Below are 21,042 nucleotides of genomic sequence, written 5' to 3'. Positions count from 1 at the left end.
CTCATCTCACCTAAGTAGTTATCATCCTCTGATTTCCCTGAGAAGCTGTGCTGTCGCACATCAATATTGGTAGCACCAGCTGGAATTCGGACCACAGTATTGTAACCTAAAAAGAATTTAGCAGAAATTCAGTATTTCAAAGAATGGTTCACTTTCTGTAAGCATGGCAATAAATAGTGGGCAACAAAGGAATATAATGTAATTCTTACTGTTAACAGGAACTTATAACCTGATGGGTAAAATAACTCATTAAGACTGATTTTATGTTTGATATTTCTGCTTTTACATATTACATGTAATTAACATTTTTAAAACTTTGACCATTTTCCCCCTCACGGTTCTTAGGGACAGATTCTTACCATAATGTACTGTATTAAATGTTCCTGCAACTGTTTTGCATGAAGAATTATCGCCACCACAAACCCCACATTTATCTCTCCGGGCTTTTGAGTTTAAAACATGATCGCATCCAGCTTGCTTTTAAAAAGAAAACATTTGAAATAAATGGTGAGTATTGCAGAGATTATAAAATGGTGAGTTTCTTTGAATGCTATACACTCAAAATGACAAAAGAGTTAAGTCTCTTTAAACTTGCAAGGGGTGACAACTCCAAATTTTCTAGAGCCTTGCTATGGAAAATGGGATCCTTAGGTCAGCCATGGGCATCCTCAATGCTGTCAGGAACGGAGACTATCTGGCTCCATCCATACCTATTGAATCAGAGTAGATGCTCTGGCAGTTTACAAGATCCTGAGGTCTTTTACCTGTAGATTCACATTTCAGAAGTGTATGAATGAAAGGAGTGAGAAAAATAGCTCAGGAATGAAAAAAAAAAAAAGTCAGTGAGAGCTGTAGCCAATCAAAGAACTCATGTCCCATCTTGAGGGACTAGCCACTGACCATTCCAGACTTTTGTTGCCATGAAGAAATAGGAGCCCAATGATGACGTTTCCTGAATTTTCAAGAGAAGGTTGAAAATTTGATTAAAGATGGCATCCCCTATGTTTAGATACTGGCTGTAAATAGAGAACAAAGCATGATGGTGGGTTGCTAGAATGAGGCCTTAGGCTGCCATCAGACTCCTGAATTTCCTCACATATCCACACCAGGCCGCAGTGTAGACTGAGGTCTCAGAAGGAGACCTGTAATAATCAGGAGACCAAGAGGATGGAGTTCACCTTCTTGTCCATTTTGTGCCTTTGTATGAACTAGTCTTTAAGGAGACACTCTGCGTGTTACCACAGACTGGACCTTCAAGAAAAAGTGCACATAACTGTGTTGGTGAAGGTCTCAGGGGCGTTCCATCACATCCTACCGATCAGGAACTCCAATTTGCCTTGGATCATGTGCAAGACACAAAGAGATCATCTCAGAGTCTGGCTGTGTTCGGCATGATTCCTAACTGCTGAGAACTGCGAAATGGAATCAAGTCTTCGAGAAATCACTGTTCTGATGCTTTATTGTTTGCTAGAGCTTTCTCAATATCCCTTCCACTGATAACAAATAGGCATGTCGCAGGTAGAAGCTATCGTGCTTAAAATCACCAAGAAATCTGAATGAGGCAGTTCCTTCTCATGACATCTTTTTGCAGCAGAGCCATTCAATCCAAAAAACCTGCTGTCCGGAGGCATTTGGGTTTAACTTTAAGCTCAGAGTTTGCAGTAAAGGAGAGTGTGTGTGACTATCAAATAAATTTTCAAGGGAAGCCGTTCCTGCAGACCACCTCCTCCCCCACCCTGCCCCCACCAAGACTAAAATATCAAGAAATATCTAGAGCAGCGATTGTCAAACGCTGGCATGCATCAGAATCAGGCCAGGCTCCTCTGAGGACCACACTTTGAGAACCCTTGCCCTGGAGCTAGTGCATGGATATTAGCTGCTGCTATCCTGCTATTCTGCCAAACTACAGCTTGGTGGCAAGACAACATGGCGAAGAAACCGCCATGTGGGACTTACCCGGCAGAGGCCTTGGACACAGATATCACTTGTGTCTTGGCCACAGGGAGTTCCATCTACCACTCTGTCTCGGAGCTGATAGTAGGCTGTGTTTCCTGCCACCCTGCAGAACAATTTGCATCGGTCCTTCATCAGAACTAGAGGAGAAACAGGGTGCAAGGTGACTTTCGTGCCTGGATGCCATGCCCACCGCAGGCAGCTCCCCCAGGTACTTACTTCCGCTGTACTTAGGGACCCAGCGCACGTTTGGAAGCAGCCCATTGATGTTAAAATGCTTGCCGTCAAAGTGGGCGCACTGTTCCTCTCGGAAGTCCCGCTTCTGCTTGAGACAGGGCTCTGTGTTGCAGGACTTAAATTTCATTCTACGCCCCACACAATACTTTCCACCATTTTTTGGCCTGTAAAAGGTAAAGAACACACAAGCTTTACTATAATGTATTTGTCTGTCTGCCTTCTAGGAAAGCAAATTGGAAGGGGCCACGACGGAGGATAGGGCAAGGGTTTGAATTCTGTCTTCAACACCACTAAGGGTAAAACCTCTGGAAGTCACTTAACCTGCACTAGCCTCGGTCCCTCCATCGGCAAAGTGAAAATTGCTATCTGGCTAAGTTGTTTTGAAGACACATGTTACAGTACACAACTTAAAGAGTGTGAAATACAAAGCCTGTAATCTATTAGGCCGTTTATTGTCCTCTTTCTTCTTGAATATTCACTGAAGTCCTTCAATTTTAAAAATGTAGCAGAGAAGAGGTTATAGATGTGTGTTCTGGGTCTACATCCCTACCGTGACAGCTTCGTGGAGACCTTCCTAAACTCATTCCATTCCACTGTCATCCATTCTTTCCCTCCCCACCCTCTCTCCAGACAATCTTTGTTTCTGTTTGCTTTGTTTTATAAATAAGATGCAATAAAGAGAACACACCCATGTTCTAAATAGGAGAAACAGGAGAGAGTGTACTGTTTCCATTAACTTTTGTGTGACAAGTGTATGGAATATGCGTTGCAAAGCATCTTAGTGCAAATTTAATCTCGGCATGCAACCCACACATGTATTTTCCAGATGTGACCCAGAGAGTAAATCAGACAACATCTCCGGGCAGTCAACAGCTTGCCAGATTCATCACTGAAATGGAAGCGGGACGATCACAGAGTGCCAGGCGGAGGGGCTCCTCCACCCTGTGCTCCAGCAGCTCAGATTTCACAACTATTCTCTGAAACTCAAAGTTTCCCCCATTTCTTCTTCAGAATAATTTGGACCGTAAGAAGTGTTTTTTGTTTTGTTTTGTTAAACCAGGATTTGGAAGAATGCAAAATATATCCATGCTCATAAAACACAGAATGAGAGGCAGTTCAACAGAGCAAGTCCGGCTCTGGACTTGGAGCAGGATTCCAATCCTGGGCCATCCTCACTGTGTGAACTTAGGCAAAATCCTTAGCCTCACTTAGCTTCAGTTTTCCCCTCCTCTAAATGAGTGCACATAGCCGATGCCTAAAAATGCTAGCTATGATATTTTATCTGATCCAATCCAGCAGTTTGTTTGCGTATCACATCTGAGCTATGATGTGGTTTACAGAGCAAGGCAGGACTCAGTGCTCCTGCAGGGAGCCAACTCTCAGGAAGGGCCACCTGGCCTTGAGATTGTTCTACCAGTGCTCCCCAGGCCAAAGACCTGCAGAGGAGGTAGGAGCCCAGTCTTTGCAATGACGAACTAGGCAACTTTATGGAAGCTACCTGGCCTCTCTGAACTTCATCTGCTTGTATAAAAATAAAGAGATGAGATTGTGAACCTCAAAGGCTGGTTATAACTGAGGGGTTTAGCAAGGAGTCTGACACTTACTGTTATTTATCACGAAGAAGACAGTATATAGGGATGCAAAACAGGACCTAACATAGCAGTTTCTATATTTGATGATATTCCCACTAAACGCAATTAAGAACATATGCTTCCTATCTGCATTGTGTATAAGCCAAACTTCACTCATCTCTTTTCCAACGGAAAGGCAGATAAGGTACTTTTATGCCAAGCAACAAGAGGTTCAGAGAAGTTAAGTACTTTGCTCAAGGTCACACAGCTACTAAAAGAGCAGAAAAGGCTAGATTTTCAAACTTCACAGGTATTCTTCCCATGTTTTTTTCTGCTCTATTATCCAGAATTTCTCCTTTTCTTTTTGGGTGCCATTTAGAGATACCCTAATACCAAGCTTCCTGGATACCAAGCTCTTTTCTCAGTACCAAGGCACTGCAATCTCAGGCATAAAATATCACGGACTACACATGACTTGTAGATCGGGTCCATATACAAGCTCAGGTGAAACTTGCTGGAAATGCATATGTAAGATCTTCAGTTTTTTCTCAACTTGAAGTGATTTTTATGGAATCTTTTCAAATGTCCCAACTAACTATGAGAGTAGATCATTTAATCATTGTCTAAAAATAACTTCTTTCCCTTTAAAAGTAAATTTTTTAAGTTGACTTTTTCTTTTATACAATCAGTGTTAATGACTCCTGAAACCTATTACAGTTCCTTGGGCTGCAAATAGTTAATGTTTGCAGGTAGCTCCCCTGCAGATGGGAACAGTCCCACCTTTGCTTGCTTTGACCATTACCAAATGGCAAATAGCATTTTCGGACTTTTATTAATGACATTTCTTAGTAAACAACACATAAAAAACACTCTATTTGGAGGCAATATTGCTGAAGGTTATATATATGGACTCTGGAAACAGAAACTCTGAATTGCAGTCCAGCTTTTTAACAATAGTACAATCTTAGGCAAGTGCTTCGTTGCTGTAAGCCTCAGTATCTCCATCTATAAAAGGGAGATGGTGATAATATCGACTTTCTAAGGGTGAGTGAGGCTTAACTGGTTTAATACATTCAAAGCACTGGAATAAGACCTGTCACACAATGAATGTTTAGCTATCACAAGGTCTGCAAACTACAGCTCATGAACCAAATCTAGCCTACTGCCTAATTTTACATGGCCGATGAGCTAAGAATGATATTTACATTTAAAATAACTTTAAGAAAAAAAAGAGTATTTTGCATTATATGAAATTCAAATTTCAGTGTCCTTAAGTTTAATTGGAACATAGACACAATTATTCTGCACATATTATCTGCGTTTTTTACTCTATCACCAAGGTTGCCTAGCAGCGACAGGGATAACATGATCTGCAAAATCTAAAATATCTACTATCTCTCCCTCTATGTGACCAGGTTGCCTAGTCCTGAGCTATTCTGTGTATAAGGCACCATGACACTTTCCGCGAACTGTCACTGTGGCAGCTCCCCTGAGAGGAAGGTGGCATCTTTGTTTGACCTGGGTTCAGAGACATCAAGTAACCTGGCAAGGTCACATGCAAACTAAGTAATATACACTGGCTGGCAATCCAATCCAGGTTCCTGGACCCCAAAGCTCTTGATCTGAATTTTCTCCCCTGCTGTCTCTCCTGAGACAGGTTCCTCCGTAACAAAATAAATTCTATGACTGCATTTGCTTTTTATGTAAAAGCAGATTATATTTTATTAATAAACATAAACTTGCTCTTTTGAAATGCATGGCTTTTCTTATATCCTAGGCAATGTGATCTCTCCTGGTTTGCAAGTACTGAGTAATAGGGAAGTCTTTAGCTACATGAGTTTACCTTTCAACATGGAAAAAAAATCAATTTTACAAATTAATCATTCAGCTGAATAGGAGTATTTTTTCCATGTAGGCAATTACTAAAAATTATATGAAATGTGGCTTTAAAAAATAAGATTAGCCACATTTTCCAGCTGTTGAGATGCTTTAAAAATACTGAATGTCAAACAGGAGTGTAAAGGAGTTAAGGAAATGGCTAGATTAATTACTAGGAAAGTAGCTATATTTGGCACAGCCAAGCTGAGACTTTCAAATACATACTAGACAACCATCTCTATAAATGAAAAGGAAATTTGCAATCACATATGGCCAAAGCAAGGAGGGAATTGTTGCAAATATCACCACAGGTACAGTCTACCCTCAGGGAAAGGTCTACCCTCAACTTTGGTCTGAAAATGGATATGAACTGAAATTCCGACCCCCATGTTGACTAACAATGAACTAAGACAGGCAGGTTTAGGGTTTGCACAAGGAGGAAATATCTATTGCTATGACAGCTGCAGAAGACAGTGTGTTTCCTACGTTAGACAGGTTTTAAGAAGGGGTCTAATGGTCAACTGCAGAGGATGGTAAAGGCTATTAAAAATTAGATGGGACAGATCAGAGAGCTATTCTAGCTGTCACTGGCACTCTTTCCAAATGGGGCTGTCTGTGGGACTAGATATCTTCATTCATGAATTCATAGCTCTTCCAAAGTATCCTAGAAATAAGTCCATCCAACTCAGCGCCTCAAAAAACTTGCTGCAATTCTTCACTGCCAAGTGAAAGATTCTTCTTTTTTTTTTTTTTAGATGAAACAGACATATGTCCATTCCCTTTTTTGTAAGATTTCATATGTAATAGCTACAGTAAAAATTTAATTGACAATACCTAGTTCACAATCTTTATTTTTCTTAAACCTATAAATTCATTATTTTTCAATTCACCTATCTCCTAATTTAAAAGCCAGACAGAAACACTGGAAGAGGGAAATACTTTGATTTTTCTAAAGAACTGGTGTGACTTTTTATTTTGATGGACTGTAACAATTCTCTAGACCATTTTGTTTCAGTCACCAGGAAGCTCAAAACCAAATATAGAGTACAGAAATGACAAGTGACAAAGAGCTGAAAATGTATCTGCTAGCTCCTACGCTTCGTCTTATTTCGGTACTTTAAGCAAATTTTTAGTGATTCTGATTTAAAATTTTACACTTACAGATTGTGTGACCATGTAATTAACTGTCCCACACTGGACATTTTGAGAATGAAAAGGGGAGCTATTATTGACTTCTCCCAGACAACAGATGCAAAGTAGGATTGCCCTTGCAAACCAGAATTTATGCTCAGCTCTTCTATTGGGGGTGGAGGAAGAATGTAAAAAAATGAGGTAAAAATAATAAAGCATTTAAAGACAGAATATTAGGGTCCCATCCTCATGAGGGCAACATTTTAACACTGTATACCATGGATACTGCAAAGCAAGCACATGGCTTTTACAGCTTGCTCATCCTGTACAACATACTTGCACGTGCAAGGCAAGGCTACATTTCTTTTTAAGCTTTTGTGCTATCAAGGAAAAAAAGCCTAAAAATATAAAAAAGCCTAAAAATATAAAAAAGCCTAAAAATATATTTATTATAAAAATATAATAAAGCCTAAATATATAATAATGGATGCTAAATAAATACATTCTTGAATCTCATGAACCACTGTGAAAAGATAAAAGTAATCCAGTGTTCTCAACGAAGACATACCTTGGACTGTAAAAATGAATTTATACATCATATGCGTATTTTGCATTGATCTCAAACTGAAAAAAAGGCATGTTGTCAACGAGGGGGGCTATTCCCTGCAAGCTCCTTGAAAATCATGGCAGCAACCACTCCTGCATTCTACATAATGAACCATCTGCTCTGCAAATTTTCTCTGAATAAGTTTTCAGGCTGAGATTTGGATCTGATTTCCCCTTGTCTAAGTCCTTTTCTCTGGTCACCTCTGTTTCAGAAGCAGTCTCTTCCTCTGTTCACAGGGACATCCCAAAGTGCAAGCAACTCAGAGGAGTTTTAATGAAGTGATGTCAGTGCTGTTACTCAGCTCGGTGGACTGTATTATCTTAAAACCTTCCACAGCAAACAGCAGACAAGGATCGCTAATTGAGGTCTTTAATGAGTGATTCCTAACTTCTGAATGTGAGGATCTCTGCTTCACTTTGAAGCCGGAGATCCCTTCCTGCTGAGTTCTTTACACTGGGTGATTTTCTTTGTCTGGCCCATTCCAATTATGGAGTGATTTATCTCTCTCCACTTTTCCCATCACTTCTAGAATTGCTCTAAGACTTAAAGAAAAAAAAAAAAAGGAAGTAAGGAGGCGAGAAGGAAAAGTCAAACTCTTTTCTGAAAGGAATATCCTTGAGTCAAATTTGAAAAATGTCTACTCTTTGCAACACCCATATCCTCACAATAAGAGCTAACAGGAATAATAACAATTTGACTCACTGTAACAAACGCATGATTTTTAATTAAAAAAAAATCTTCATGGTCTTAGCTTAACATATTTTAGCAATACAAACAGCTAAGATATAGGATTGATTTTTAAAAAGCAAGTTGTGGAACACTACATACAGTATGATCCTTATTTTATACAATATATACTCTGCCTATAATCTTTTCAAAAGTCTGAAATGATAAATATTAAATTGCTTTTCATTGATTATTTATTTCTTGTGTGAAACAGGCAAAGGGGAGGGTAATGTTAACAAAATTTTTCATTTAGTTTTGTTAGACTTGTTTGAAAGCATAAACTATATGTATACTTTTATTTAAAAATCCTGATACAAGACATAGACTTTACAGGAAATCTAATCTTTATTAGTTTATAGTCATAGGCAGTGTTAATTTTACAGAGCAGTCTATGCAATGTAGCAATTTAGTTGTCTCCAATAGAGACTAGTATTATGGGCACTTGAAATAAATGTTGGCCTGTGAACAAAAACAAGTTAAATTGATCATTATTGATGATTTGTACTGCAGAGTATTTATTTAGCATGGGACTTGCAACCCCTTACGTTTCAATGATCAATTATGTCCTCTCTGGTTCACACAGTTCAAATTATGCCTATAAAACATGTGGAAGCTATGTGAACAGTAGGCCCTTAACTTAACTCTAAAGAGTTAGCTGTGAGTAAACACCTTGCACTTGGCCTCCACTGCTCTGCAATACAACCCTACTGCGTTGCATTAGCCTCCCTGGTTACTTTATCTGCTGCCTTCTCACTACAATTGAGGCTGCTATCCTTAATGTAGGCAGTCAAAAAATAAATGATTCCTGTGCCTTCCTGGTGGTGCAGCAGGTTGAACGCAGCGCTGTGAAGCTGTCCGCAGCCTCTGCAGTGCAGGTTTGATTCCCAGCCAGCCAGGGAGATAGCCACATGATGCAGCAGACCTCTCCTGTCTCGCCTGCTGCTCTCCTCAGCAGTGCTTTTGGTCCGTTTGCATGTTCTGCTCCCCGCTCTGTCTCTATTGAATCTTCTCACCCTCCTGCGCCTCTGGCCTGTACCCTAGCTCTTGTATAAATAAATTTAAAAAATCTTAAAAAAATAAATTAATCCTGCTGGGTGAAATCATCTTAAAAGCAGATGCTCCTAAAAATGGTTGTTGGTTTATATCTAAAAACATTCCCTATTCTGTGAAGATTTCTTGGGAACCCCATTCTAAATGGGTTCTATGATAAAAACATCATGTATTATTTTCTACTCCTTTAGACCTTATACATCTTAGTGCCATACAACATTGGATGTCATTCCTCACAATGAGATAGCAATTTTTTTCACCCATTTATAAATAGCTTCCCTAACAACATGCCTATTGTGATGGGTGCTGGGGAAAAAAATCCATCAGTTTCATTTGATCATGTAAGTTGGAGGCCAGTAGAGATAGCCATGGCCACATAATGAGAATTACCCTGAAAAGTAGGACATTGCAAATCTGCAAACTGTCAGGTGTTGGGATAGGGTCTTTAGGTGTCTCATATGAAAAACAACTAGAATAATTAAAAAATAATACCTGATCCTGATCTGGGGTTCCAGGCTTCTTGGGATCTGCACATGCAGCTTGGTGGGGCTTGGGGTGGGAGGGAGGGTCTGTGAACCATTTTCAGCACTTCAGTAGCTAACTAGAAAGCATACATTTATCTACAAACTGGATGGAAATGTCTCATTTCTTTGCTTTCTTGTGAAAATCTGTTCAGTTGATTAACACGCTATTTCAAGGTCTGGGGAACAGTGACATATGTCTATCAAAGTAAGGCGTCAGACTAACAACACAAAACCATCAACTGTTTGCTAGACAAAAGTTCTTATGGCAGAAAAATAACATGAAAGAAAGGTGCCTAGGGGCAGAGTCTGAGCACCAATGGCCTGAGAGCCCCCAAAGTCCACGCACTAACTTGGAAAGAAGTCTTCATCTGCCTCCATGATTCCCTATAGGGTGTTTTGCTCCTGCTATCCCAGTGATAACAGCCATGAGTTCTAGGACTTACTCCGGTCTGTTGCATTCTCGAACAGCTGTTTTGATGCCCCCTCCACACGTTCTTGAGCATGTTCCAAAATGACTCCAACTTCCCCAGGATCCATCAGTCACGGGGACCTCCATCTCTTTGGGAACACAAAATCCAAACTTGCAGTGCTGTATTTAATAAGGGGAACAGTGAGGGAGAGCTCGGAGCTTGAGACATTGCAGGACCCGCTGTCCTTTCAAATATACCATCCTTTCATTTTTTTCCACATGCTGCTTTGAAACGCTACAATTTTATCATCTATATAAATGGAAACTCTAGGGATTTTAGTCTCATACTTACTAACTTCAGCTCTCTCTTCCGTTACAACCTGCTTGAGCACAACTGGCCACTGAGTGGTTGGCTCCAGGCTGTCAGGTAACGCCAATGGCCAGCATCGAAGGCTCAATTAATCTACTTGGAAAAATGAGTGGAAATGGGCAGACATTGTAGGCTGCAGACAGACCTACAATGAGTTACTGGATTGCATAGTAAATCTGCATTAACAAGGTCTAAAAACGTTGCCAGCCTGGCAAACTATAATGCTTTATTGCTCCCCACGAGTTTGCAAACCCAATTTTAATGAAATGGGGAGTGGGGGGGAGCTAGTTACCTGATTCCTATAAACTCACTTCACCAAAGCACACAGGATGAGACTAACCCAGAATGCACACATTTCAGCAAGTCCTAAACTTTATTGCTTTTTTGTTACTAATGGTTTCAGATTCCCCAGCCTAGAGCAGGAAGATGGCCATGATGTTTAAAACAAAACAAGACAAAATAAAACTCCCCAGCAGGACAAGGGGGTCAAGAAACCCATTTCAACCCTCTGCCATTGTTGGGGTGTGAGGCCCTGACACGGAGCCGAGGTCACTGAGCAGGGGACAAAGGAAGAGAGGCAGTAGCGGCGGCAGGAGGGTGACGTCCTGCGGCTCCCTCAGATCTCTGAAGCAGAGCTGGTTGCACCAGCCTTGATTTATCCACAGGGAGGAGGAGGCAGGCAGGGAAGGAAAAAGCCATGAAGGCCAGGGGGTAGGGAGTGTGCAGAGAAAGTGCACAAATATCAGGCAGGTGAAGGTCTCAGTCCGAATGACTGAAGGTCTCAGTCCACGAAAGGCTTGCTTAACAATTATTCAAAGAGTGCAATTAAGCTCTCTCTATTTTGCTGCCTTCTCCCTTGTAATTATGCCATTAGAGTATCTGAAGACGGGTCTCTTTCCCTGGGCTGTTTGGCTGAGGTTTAAAAGGTTCTGCTTCCAAAGGATCCTGGGTAACTTCATACCCATGAAATGTGGGCTGGGGCAGAGGTGACCACATCACTCCCTGAAATCATTTTATATTTGTCTTTACAGCAGTCTCAAGCATTTCTTGGAACATATACACATAAAAATAATTGAACAGAGAGGCAGCTTATTCTAGAATACCACTGTCTAATAAGAATACAATGTGAGCCACATATACATTTGAAAAAAATTTAGCCACATTTAAAAAAGTGAAAAGAAAATGGAATTTTAATGTCTTTTATTTCACTCAAAACATCTCATTTTGGGCTTCCCTGGTGGTGCAGGGGTTAAAGGCTCAGTGCTATCAAGCTATCTTGACCCACTGTAACATGAGTTCGATCCCTGGCTGGGGAGCTGACCCAGATGGCACAGCAGACCTCTCCTGTAGCGCCTGTCTCCTGTCGCAGTGTATTTCAGTTTATCTGCCTGTTCTGCTCCCCAGTGTGTCTCTGGTGACTCCTCTTACCACCCCCGCCCCCCACATCTCTGGCCTGCACACCAGTTCTTGTGTGCATAAATAAATCTTTTTAAAAAATCTCATTTTTTCCATAATCAATATAAAATTTTAAATAAGTTTTTTTAACAATATTTATTCATACTAAGTCTTCAAACACCTGCTCTGTCTACTAAAATTTAAGACAAAGTCAAGAGTAATGAGATAATGTGATGAAGCTGAGACTCCATATTATCCACCCAATATCTGTGCTCTCCTTCATCCTTGGTAACAGAATCTATATTTTCCCAGGCGCCTGTACGAATAGGTGTGGTCAAAGAGATGTCAAAGAACTCATTGAGTGTGATTCCCGGGAAGATCCTTTTGACCCTCTCTCTGTTCCTTATTCTTTGGTTTCATTTTGCCTGGAACTCCATCTTGATAGGTACAGCAATAGCAGCCACTTTGTGACCTGTGGATGAAGGTCACAGGCCAGCAGCCCTGGCCTATGATGATTTAATGGAGGTGTCATAACAGTTTCATAACATGTCTACTTCTGTACTATTTTTTTGTGTCAGAAAAAAATCAATTTGCTTATACTATTATAATTGGGTCTGACCTGAACAAAATTCCTAATTAATATACAATTGAAATTATAGCTAATGCTGATATTCAACTCTCAAATCTTGCTGTCAGAAACAAAAATTGTACAAAATAAAGAGAAAATTCCTGTTTTTCTATGCTTCTAAGTAAAAAATGGTCTGCAAATTAAGTATTCCTTACTGATATGGCCATAGACAAATATTCAAAGGACAGGAAGAATCTTAGAAGAACAGCTTAAGTACTTAAGGTGACAGTGGCTATAAATAGGGCTATTTGGCAAATACATACCAAAATAATCTATTTACCAGGCAAATTCAATAAATAATGATTACATATAGGAATATGTAAGCATTAAGTACTTAACTTACAGAGCTTGCGCCAAAATATAGTTGGCCTTTCATAAATGTTCAAAACCATTTAAAAGATATTTTATGTAACGGCATCTTTTCAAAAGTGGTTGGCACTTTGTCAATTTGTTGATGTCAATTTGTCACAAGAAGTCTTAAAACAAAAAAGTTTCAAACCTCAGGCTCAGAAACAGAGTTCAAATGAAAATGCTAATGAATTTAACAAGAGAATGGAGAAAACAGAGACATTAGAGAGTCATTCATCAAAATAACATTGTGTTAGCTTCCCAGACAGATTACTGCAGAGGGAGCAGAATAGAAAGAAGAAAAAGGGGGAAAAAATTCACCTATCACCAAAGGGACTCACAATTTGCTAGAGAAAAGACATACAGTTTTACTACCAATCCTATGAAAACAAAACAAAATGAAAAAACACAAAGACTTTCTATGCCAACATATCCGTCTTTGGCATTTGTAAAGCACATAAATACTCTTCAAGGGAATAACACACATATACCCACATCTTTAATAAAATCTGCTAGACTTGGCCACTTTTCTAAAACACAACTAAAAATATAACGATCATTTTTTCTGCATAAGTTCTCAGAAAGTGCTCTGAGCCTGCCCTTTGGAATGCCCTGAAGTCTCTTGCTAAGTACCAGCATACACAGGAAAAATGTCTCCTGAAAGTTCCCAAATTTCCCCACACCTCAGATATAAGATTATCTTGCAATCCCCTATCATCTGTTTCTATTATTAAAACAGAAGATTGAAAGGCTTCCCACCAAGATGGTGATACAGAAGTTTCCTTACTGTACTCCTGAGAAGATCCTCTAACAGTTAACCAGAAGATCACTATACTCAGGGAGTCCTGTGGCTTGGGGCAAAAACTAGAATACTCCATGGACATCAGAAACTAACTAACATAGCCATGGGAAGAAGAGACTGAGAAGAGAGAAATGTCTTGTTGAATAGGAGGTTGGTGGAGAAAAACAGCTAGAGGCTGTTGTCCAGGATAGGCGATACAGACAAAGGGCTGCCACTCATCCAGGAGTTGTGGAGAAGGGAGAGCTAAATGATGTAGAGACATCATTTATCTAGGGCAAACATGTCCAGAGGAGCTGGAGGTGTTCCACACAGGTCAGATACCAGTAAAAGGATTAGAAACTGTATTATGGACTGCATTCCTGCTCCCCTTCCCCTTGCAACCAGTACTAACATTGTGATACTGACAGTGCACAGATTCTCAGATCTGGAACCCAAGAGAGAAGAGATATAGAAGGTGCTATAAACACAAACCAGGGATACCAAACCCCCAGCACATTCTCGCCATCACTGGACCCCTCTAGGCCCCTCCTCCATCCTGCTGAGTCAGCAGCTGCAAAAAATGGGTCTCACGACTAAGGAATCCAGGAAAGATTTAAAAAAATATGTCAATTCAAAGAAATGAAAGTGAAATCCACCAGGAGAGAAATATTAGAAATTAGAGAAAAAATAGATAAAACAAATCAAAAAGGTAATTCAAAAGATGAAACCAAAAACTGTTTCCTTGAAAAGATAGAATAGATAAACCTCTAGATAAGCTCACTACGAAAAAAGAAAAATCTAACAAACAGAATCAGAAATGAAAGAGAATAGTCACCTCGGAAATACAGGGACTCATAAGAGATTACTATGAACATACTTATGCCCATAAATTCGATAACCTGGATGAAATGGACAAAGTTTTAGACACAAACAACCTTCCAAGACTGAATCAGGAAGAAACAGAAAACCCAAACAGACCAATTATAAGAAAGGAAATTGAAACAATAAGCAAAAGTCTTCCAAGAAAACAGAAGCCTAGAACAAGGTAATTCCATTAGTGAGCCCTACACCAAACATTCAAAGAGAGATAATCTAATAACAACTATCTTCTCAAACTTTCAAAAAAATTGAGGAAGAGGTAAGACTTAAACACATTTTATTAGGCCAACATCACTCTAATACCAAAAACAGAGGACATCACAAAAAAGAAACTACAGATCAATATCCCTGATAAACATAAATACAAAAATCCTCAATAATTTCTTAGCAAACTGAATTCAGCAATATAGTAACATAATCCTATATTACAACCAATGGAATTTATTCCAGGGACCCAAGAATGGCTCAATATTGAAAAATCAATGATTATAATCCATAGCATTAATAGAAGGAAAGAATAAACTAGGAATGAAAAAAACTGAAAAAAAAAATCCCATTTACAATCTCACCAAAAGAAATTAAATACCTTGGAGGTATTTAACAAAAGAGAAGAATGACTTATACTATGAAAACTATAAGACATTGTTAAAAAATAAAAAAAATATATAAAAAGTGGGAAGTTAATCCCTGCTCGTTGTTTAGAAGAATTAACACTACTAAAATGGCCATCTTACCCAAAGTAATATACAGATTCAATAAAATCACAATCAGCATTTCATTGGCCTTCTTCAAAGAAATAGATCAGAAATTATTGAAGTTTATCTAGAACGAGAATAGACCCTGAATAGCCAATGCAATTCTGACAAAACGGAAGAATGGAGGTATCACATTCCTAGACTTTAAACTAAATGAAAAAGTATAGTAATCAAAACATATGACATTGCACTAAAAATAGACACTAGACCAATGGCATAAAATTGAGAGCCCAGAAATAAATTCACTGTTATAGAGACAGTAAAACTATGACAAGGGAGCCAAGAATATACAATGGAGAAATGAAAAGTCTCTTCAGTAAATGGAGTTGGGAAAATTGGCCAGCCACATGCAAAAGAATGAAACTAGACCACTATCTCACATAATACACAAAAAATAACCCAAAGTTGAATTAGGAATTTAGATGTAAGATGTGAAACCAGAAAATTTAGGCAAAGCACTCTGTGACACCAGCTTTAGAAATGTCTTTGGAGACTTGACTCCAATGGCAAGGAAAATAAAAAAACAAATGTGACTACATCAAACTAAAAAGCTTCTGCACAGTTATGGAAACTATCATTACAATGAAAAGATACCCTACAGAGTGGGAGATGATATTTGCACATCATATATCTGACAAGGAGCTAACACCCAAAATTTTCAAAGAACTCAAAAATTCAAGAAAACAAATAATTCAATCCAATAATGGGCAGAAGAGCTAAATAGACACTTTTTTAAAGAAGACATAATAGGCAAATGAAGAAGTTCCCATTATCATTTATCAAAAAGGAAATGTAAATCAAAACCATGATGAGATACCACCTCACACCAGTAAGAATGGCCCATATCAAAAAGACTAGAAACAAGTGTTGATGAGTATGTGGAAAAAAAGGAACCCTTGCACACCATTGGTGGGAAGGGACACTGATTCAGGGGCTTATATTAAGTGAGATAAGTAGCTTATGTTAAGTGAGATAAGTCAGAACGAGAAAGAACATACACTGGGTGATCTCACTCATATGTAGAATCCAAAAAAAAAAAAAAAAAAAAAAAAGAGAGAGAAGAAGAAGAAGGAAAAGTACAGATGAAACTAGAGCAAAATAAACCCTAGAAATCTGACTATAAAATTGAGGCTACCAGGGCCTCCCTGGTGGCACAGGGGCTACAATCTCAGCATTATAAAGCTATTGACAGCGACTGAGGCATGAGTTCCATCCCAGGCCAGGGAGCTAACCCCCTGGCACAGCAGACCTTTCCTGTTGCACCCGCTGCTCCCCTCTGCAGTGTATTTCAGTCAGTCTGCCTGTTCTGTTCCCCACTCTGTCTCTGGTGAATCCTCTCACCACCTGCACCTCTAGCCTACACCCCAGTTCTTGTATGCATAAATAAAAATAAATCTTAAGGGCCTCCCAGGTGGCACAGCGGTTGAGCACTGGGTTGCGAAGCTGCCCGTGGCCTCTGTGGTGCCGGTTCGATCCCCGGCTGCTCCCCGGCCACCAGAAGAGGGTCCCACATGGCGCGCAGACCTCTCCTGCCGCCCGCTGCTCCCCTCAGCAGTGTGCTTCGTTCCTTCTGCCTGTTCTGCTCCCTGCTCTGGCTCTGGTGAATTCTCTCACCCTCCCGGCTTCTGACTGTACCCAGTGCATGTATAAACCAAACAAACAAACAAATAGATAAATAAATAAGACATGCCTCTAGAAAATTAAAAAAAAATAAATCTTAAGAAAAATTGAGGCTACAAGAAGGGAAGCATAGAGGGTAGGGAGCAAAGGGGGTCCAGTGGGCTATGGTGGGGGATTATGGGTGCTTTAGTGATGAGTGTAATATGCTAACACATCAGAAGAAAAGTGAACTTACACTCCTAAGTCATACAAAGCGCTGTAAAACCTATATTACCTCAATTAAAAAAAAACTGAATTAAAAAAACAAAATGAAAATCCCCAGAAGATTAGAAGAAGATATGATAGTCATTTTCCAAGTTACTGCATTTTCTGATTGATTAGGGTACTGTACCATTATATGGAACTTGGTCACCTGTTCATGATTATTTTCCTAAACAAAATTCACTTCATCATATTATTGAGAATTCATCTTGATTGTGTTTTTTACTATAACAAGGTGTCATAAATACATACAGTGAGCGTGTGCATCAGAACCACAATACAATACCTGTGATTTTGCTGTAATCAAGTATTCAATTTAAGTAAAATAGTTGGCTGGCCCGAACTCAAGCCAACCAACCAAGTTGTCAAGTAGGTATCATGTATATTATGACCTCTCTTTAACTGGTAGCTGCCGTCTTGGTCACTGTGTTTGGAAGAGCACTAAGGCCACATATAATTTTGTAATAATTAGTAAATTCATAATGCCTGCCATGGAAACCTCAGAACCATATTCACACTCAAGCCTATGATGTTCTGACCATCAACACATCAAGTTAAATGTCACCCAAAAAGTGAATTCACTTTTCAGCAAAGATTTATTTCTTTGTAAGGTAATGAAAGGTCCAGAAGTTGTTATGCCTTTTTCTGTATATTATTTTTGTTAGGTTGTTTTTGGAAAAAGCTGTAGTCTCAATGGCTGAGGTTTTAGTCATCAAGAAGTGAGAACATGAGCAGACTTAGTCACCAAGTTAAGTATAAAATTGTTTTTATTATAATCTTTTATTCTGTATCAGACTATATATTTTTTAAAATTCCTCTAATAGTCTCTAGCTTATATAACTTTATAACCACCCTGAGAAATGAAAAAAGAAACCCCTAGTCCTATTTGACCACTGAAAACTGAAAGAGTTCAGTGAGCTTGTGTTTTGGCCACTCTGGTAGACCTTACACCCCTTAAGACAAAAGCAAAGCAGGGACTTAGGGTAGACTTGGGAGGGGAAGGGGGATTCTGCCCCTGATAAGTGAGTCAGTCACTTTTTTCTGCTCCCTATCTATAAAATCAGAGAAGGGAGAGTCAAGTTCCCTCACCACTAGGGACCTCTTCCACAGAAACATCCTGGCTGATACTGATTCTACAAAGGTGAATGGAGGAAAAGGACGTAAGATGAGAAAATCAAAAACAAGTACAGTGGAGAAGCAAGAGAGAAAACAGGAAAAATATATGTAAGGATGACAAGAGACTCAGAATACAGTTCAAGCGAGGGAACACCATTTTCCATATGGATTTAAAAAAATCAGGGTTTATATCTAAAACTATCTTGGAATCAATTATTTGATGGTGAGCATGATGATGACATCACCATCATGCTACACTACCTTTTTAGATGGACAAAAGGTACAGAGGATGAAATAACTATTTATAGGTGTGGGGGACATTGTTATCATTGGGCAGAACAGTAGCAGACTTTTTTTATTTTTTAATTTTTGCATAGAAGAACTGGGGTGTGGGCCAGAGGTGTGAGGGTAAGAGAATTTGCCAGAGACAGAGTAGGGAGCAGAATTGTGGATTTACTGAAATATACTGCTGAGGGGATCAGCAGGTGAGACAGGAGAGGTCTGCTGGGCCATAGGTGGGTTAGCTCCCTGGCTGGTATCGCACTCAGGCCGTAGCTGTGATAGTGCTGAGACTTAACCCCTAGGCCACCAGGGAGGCCCATCAGACTTTGATTATTAACAAATAAGTGGGAACCATTATAACCAGCTCAGTATTTACATTTGGACTTATGTCTGGTGACATAAACAGCTCCTTAAAGGGACCAACACAGTTTGCAAAGCCATGGTATCCCAGTAGTGAATACGCTAATTTTACTACATTTCTATTTTTCCTGATTTTAAGATGACCCATCAACTTAAAATAGGCTTTACTGCCACAAGAGAGACACTAAGAGAGAGAAATGAAACACACCTTACCTTAAATATATCTATACATCGAAATGCAGGTTGGGGTTTCAGAAATGTTAAAATGAGAAAAGTATGACTTAAAATTGAGACTGAAGTAGCAGTTATGTATCTCATGTAAGATTTCCCAATTTTCAATAGGAAAGTTGACCCTCCCGCCTCAAAAAACTACTATGCATACTAAAACATTGACTTGAATTCTAAACAGTGCTGTAACCTCATTCTGACCCCAAAGAGAAGGAAGGATGAGGGGGTTACTTGCCTTTCCTGGCTCGCACTCTGTCCCGTCCGCCCAGGGTGTGTGCTGGGTCCGGCAGCCTTTGTGTGCTCCGTCCACGTTGTTGCACCAGAGTCGTCTACACTGCATCTGCTCAAGTCAGTGATGACGTGATTAGACCATATCAATCATTTGGCCCATAACCTAGTGTAGGTTGGAAATGGATTTTCCCCTTTGGGATAGCAAATGAAAAACTAGTCCAAGGGACTCCAGCAAACAACCCATGCACATATTTCTCTGCCTGGTAGAACCTGAGGTGGTGTAAAAGGGGACCTATAGACATATCTGGTCCTCAGCAACATCTCCCCACATTACAGATGAGGAAAGCTAGACTCATGGGACAAAGGAGCTCACTCACTCACTCCACACTGAAAGAGTGTAATCTCAGTTCAGGTTGGAGATGAAGTGTGACTGAAGATTAAGTTATGAGTTATGTTGTGATAAGCTGTTATTTGAGTTTAGCTTGACAGCAAAATTGGTGTTTTTTTCTATCAGCTAATAAAATAGCATAATCATATTATGATACTTTTGGAGAACTTTTAGAGGCTGTCAGAGGAAAGAAGATATGAAGTATTGTGAAATATTTCAGGCAGACAAAAAGCACAAACAAAACACAATGGAGACCCTCATACCCACGAACCAACTATAGAATGAAGACTTTGCAGATACAGCTGAAAGTCCTGTATCTGGGACCACATTCCTTTCCCCTTCTCCCCAGAGGTGAAATGCTGGTGTCCAGCATTTCATCATTATCATTGCTTTTACTACAAATGTATAAATAGCTTCCAGTAATACACAGCATTTCACCTTCAAGCAAGGAATAATATTCAGCATTTCATGATATACTGTTATATCTTGCAACTTACCATTTCATCAATATCATTGCTTTTACTACAAATGTATAAATAGCTTCCAGTAATACACAGCATTTCACCTTCAAGCAAGTAATAATATTCAGTATTTCAGGACATACTGCCATATCTTGCAACTTACTTTCACCCCGCACCCCCACTCTGTACACTATGATTTTTAGATTTATCCCAGTTGAAATGTTTAGCTCTACTTAAGGCCATACTATGAAAAGATTTTTTTCTCCTGTTTATTAAAACACACCATTCTCACAGTAGAAAATTTCAGAAGGCACAGATGATTTATCTTTCAGACAGAAAAAGTCTCAAACTACCCACTCTTACCTGTAACTTTTCACACCTTTACAGATGAGAACATAGTCTACAAAATAATTACCTGCCCTGCTATCTTAACTTAAAATTTATCAGGAGCATGTTCTCATGCACAAAATTTTAATTAGCGTATACTATTTCACTAAATGAAGACTTTAATTTGCTTAACTTTCTGTTGTTTGGTATAGAGATAGCTCCTCAGGCTTGCTCTCATAAGTACATAAAAGAATAAAATCATGGCTAAATTTGACTCAAAGTTTTTAATTATTTCCCTGAAATCACTGTATTTCCAAACTTACCATGCTCTTGTAAAATCTCTCTTAGCAAAACACACACACACACACACCCCTGAAGGGATAGGATGGGGGAACCCAAAGGAGCACAATCTGCTTATCTGCAACCTTACAGCCACTGGATCCTATCACTGGCACAAATGTCCACCAGATTAGTTATCATCTCATATGATTTCAAACCCCTGGTGGTCACAGGACACAGTCTGGAC

At 39.4% G+C, this 21,042-nt stretch overlaps 1 protein-coding gene across 2 annotated transcripts in view; it reads right to left on the bottom strand.

The window, feature by feature from the left end:
- ADAMTS9 (ADAM metallopeptidase with thrombospondin type 1 motif 9) overlaps nt 1-21,042 on the bottom strand; it is a gene marked incomplete at both ends in the record, with an annotated part of 162,465 nt that overhangs the window by 101,978 nt on the left and 39,445 nt on the right. For both annotated transcript variants that reach the window (XM_084248298.1, XM_084248299.1), the window contains 6 exons: nt 11-106; nt 360-477; nt 1,957-2,093; nt 2,173-2,354; nt 10,121-10,266; nt 19,345-19,449. In XM_084248298.1, the coding sequence (XP_084104424.1) occupies nt 11-106; nt 360-477; nt 1,957-2,093; nt 2,173-2,354; nt 10,121-10,266; nt 19,345-19,449 (784 nt within the window). The remainder of the gene's footprint in view (nt 1-10; nt 107-359; nt 478-1,956; nt 2,094-2,172; nt 2,355-10,120; nt 10,267-19,344; nt 19,450-21,042) is intronic.

This window comes from Talpa europaea, assembly GCF_964194135.1.
Source record: "Talpa europaea genome assembly, chromosome: 11".
Classification (NCBI taxonomy): Eukaryota; Metazoa; Chordata; class Mammalia; order Eulipotyphla; family Talpidae; genus Talpa; species Talpa europaea.
This window is presented reverse-complemented; position numbering and strand designations above follow the sequence as displayed.